Source organism: Agelaius phoeniceus, chromosome 19, assembly GCF_051311805.1.
Source record: "Agelaius phoeniceus isolate bAgePho1 chromosome 19, bAgePho1.hap1, whole genome shotgun sequence".
NCBI lineage: Eukaryota > Metazoa > Chordata > Aves > Passeriformes > Icteridae > Agelaius > Agelaius phoeniceus.
Window position 1 is genome coordinate 580,001 of NC_135283.1, and position 2,588 is coordinate 582,588.

At 73.3% G+C, this 2,588-nt stretch overlaps 1 protein-coding gene across 2 annotated transcripts in view; it reads right to left on the reverse strand.

Moving 5' to 3' along the window:
* Window positions 1–2,358, reverse strand: part of USP43 (ubiquitin specific peptidase 43) — a 12,476-nt gene extending 10,118 nt beyond the window's left edge. For both annotated transcript variants that reach the window (XM_077188401.1, XM_077188400.1), the window contains exons 1-2: window positions 1,831–2,358; window positions 535–675 (exon numbers count right to left, since the gene is read on the reverse strand). In XM_077188401.1, the coding sequence (XP_077044516.1) occupies window positions 535–675; window positions 1,831–2,358 (669 nt within the window). The remainder of the gene's footprint in view (window positions 1–534; window positions 676–1,830) is intronic.
* Between the last annotated feature and the right edge of the window lie 230 nt (window positions 2,359–2,588).

Below are 2,588 nucleotides of genomic sequence, written 5' to 3' on the forward strand. Positions count from 1 at the left end.
GCTGAGCTCATGGTCAAACAGCAACAGCTCAAATCCATCTCCTGGAACAGGCGGCGCCCGGCGGGCAGGAGCAGGCGGGGAAGGAGCCGGGAAAGAGCCGGGAAGGAGCCGGCGGGAGGAGGCAGGAGGAGGCAGGAGGAGGCAGGGAGGACCAGGGCCAGGGCCAGGGCAATGCCTGAGCGCAGATGGATTGAAGAAGACTTAATTACTCATTTTGCCAGCAGCAAAGCCGCCGAGCTGTAATTACAGCGGGTTTAGCTGGAGGCAGGGAGAGACGGGGGGGCTGCATCTCCTCCTCACCCAAGGACCAGGATGCCCCTAGAGCCGGGATGCTCAGCTGGATGGGCTCCTGCCCACACCCCCACTCTCCCAGCACCCCGATCCCTGCCGGCCCCGCAGCACTCGGCTCCCACCGCGAACCGCAGCATCCCCATCCCCTCCGGGGCGGGGCCCGGCTCCATCCATCGCCTGGCACCGCATCCCGCTGTCCCTGGTCCCAGACCTGAACGCCTCCCCCGAGCCGGGCGCACCCACCTGCGTGGGGCCGCGGCTCTGCTGGGCCGGGGAGGCGGCGCCCAGGTCCTCGTGCATTCGGTCCAGCAGCCAGAGCAGGAACTCGAGCGCGTCGTGCTGAGCATTGCCCCGGAACTGCGAGCTGTGCTTGGAGACGATGTTCTGCAAGACACGGGCGGGGCGGGCGCTGATCAACGGGGTCACGCTCAGCACCCACCCCAACACCATCCCTGGAACAGCCTCTGCCCTGTCCTGCCTCTGCAGGGACATCACGGCCACCACGGGGCCAGCAGAGCAGTGGGGACAGAGACAGACGCTCTGTGGTGTCCCAGCTTCCAGCGGCCAGGAGGGGACACAGGGAAAACCGCAATGAAGTGAATGAAGTGCAGATGGGCAGGTCCAGCCATGGGGACCCTCGGGTCCCACCTGCCCCGAGCGCTCGGATGGCACCAACCCCGTGTAGCGCATCCCAGGGCGGGGCTCGGCTGCCCCGGAGCTCCCCCGGGCGCTTTGCAAAGTTCAGTTTCTTGGCAGCACCGAGGAAATGTCACCCGGGCAGGGGACACGTGTCCCTGAGCGTGGGGAGCTGCGGTGCCGGGCTGGCCATGCTGCGATGCCCCTGGCACCCTGTCCCCTGGCACACTGGCAGAGCTGTGACACACTAAGGGACAGAGCCTGAGGCCACTGAATTTGGCTCCTGGGACAACATCCTGCCTTCCCCGTGATCCCAGCCGGCTCCAGCTCAGCCTCAGGGCTCTGGGCACGGCCGGGGCTGGCAGCTCACCCACCCCGGGGGCTCCGGGGACAGGGGCCAGGCCAGAGGGAGGTGACAGCAACAGGGCCGGGGGTGTCTGGCAGGGCAGGGTCCACGGGGAGGGTGAGGCAGGGGAGCAGCTGATGTGAGCTGGGAAGGGTTCTGGGGGTTCGGGGGCGTTAGGAAGGGTGGCAGTGGGTTCGGGGAGCTGGGAAGGGTTCTGGGGGTTCGGGGGCGTTAGGAAGGGTGGCAGTGGGTTCGGGGGGCTGGGAAGGGTGGCAGTGGGTTCGTGGGGCTGGGAAGGGTGGCTGGCAGTGGGTTCGTGGGGCTGGGAAGGGTGGCAGTGGCTTTGGAGGGCTGGGAAGGGTGGCAGTGGGTTTGGGGGGGTTCAGAAGGGTGGCAGTGGGTTCGGGGGGTTCAGAAGGGTGGCAGTGGGTTCGGGGGGCTGTGAGCGGGCTGTGCCGGGCGCTGTGAGCCGGCTGTGCCGCTGCTGCTGAGGATGCCGCTGGGGCCGGGCTGAGCCGGGGCCGCGCCGGGGCCGCGGGGCGGGGGCCGCTCGGTACCTTGAACTCGGCGGAGAGCTGCGGGGTGTACTCGCGGGTCCAGAGCGCACGGACCAGGGCCGCCAGCCGCTGCGTGACCTCTCCGCGGGCGCGGTACCGGCCCAGCGCCAGGCGCTCGGCCAGCGGCGCCGTGTTGCTCAGGCACTGCACCACGGCGTTCATGAAGCAGGTGTTGCCGTGGTTCCGCAGCCCCTGCGCGCCCGGCGGCCGCTCCCCGGGGCCGCCCGCTCCCGCCTCGCCCGCTCCCGCCTCGCCCCCCGGGGCCGCCGCCGGGGCCGCCCCGCCGAGCCGCCGCCGCGACCCCCCCCGGAACCCGCCCTCGTCATCCTCGGGGGCGGCGCGGCGGCCCCCGCGGCCCCCGGCCAGGCGCGCCCAGGTGCGGAGCAGCCGCCCGGCCAGGCTGCCCAGCGAGCGCAGCGCCCGCCGCCGCCGCCCGCCCCCCGGCCGCGGCCGCCCCGCCGGGCTCGCCCCGCCGCCCCCCGCCCGCCGCCGCCGCCCGGGGCCGCCGCCCGGCCCCGCCGCGCTCATGGCCGCGGGCGGCCGCCGCCCTGCCCCGGCCCCGCCGGCCCCGGCCCCGCCGCGGCGCGCATGGCCCCGGGCGGGCGCTGGGCGCCGCCGGTGCCGGTGCCGCTGCGGGGCCCGGAGGGGCCGGGCGGGAGGTTTTGTGCGCGGCCGGCTCCTCCCCCGGCCGGGCTGGCTCGGGAGAGGGAGACGGGAGGAGGAGGAGGAGGAGGAGGAAGAGGGAGCGGAGCGGAGGC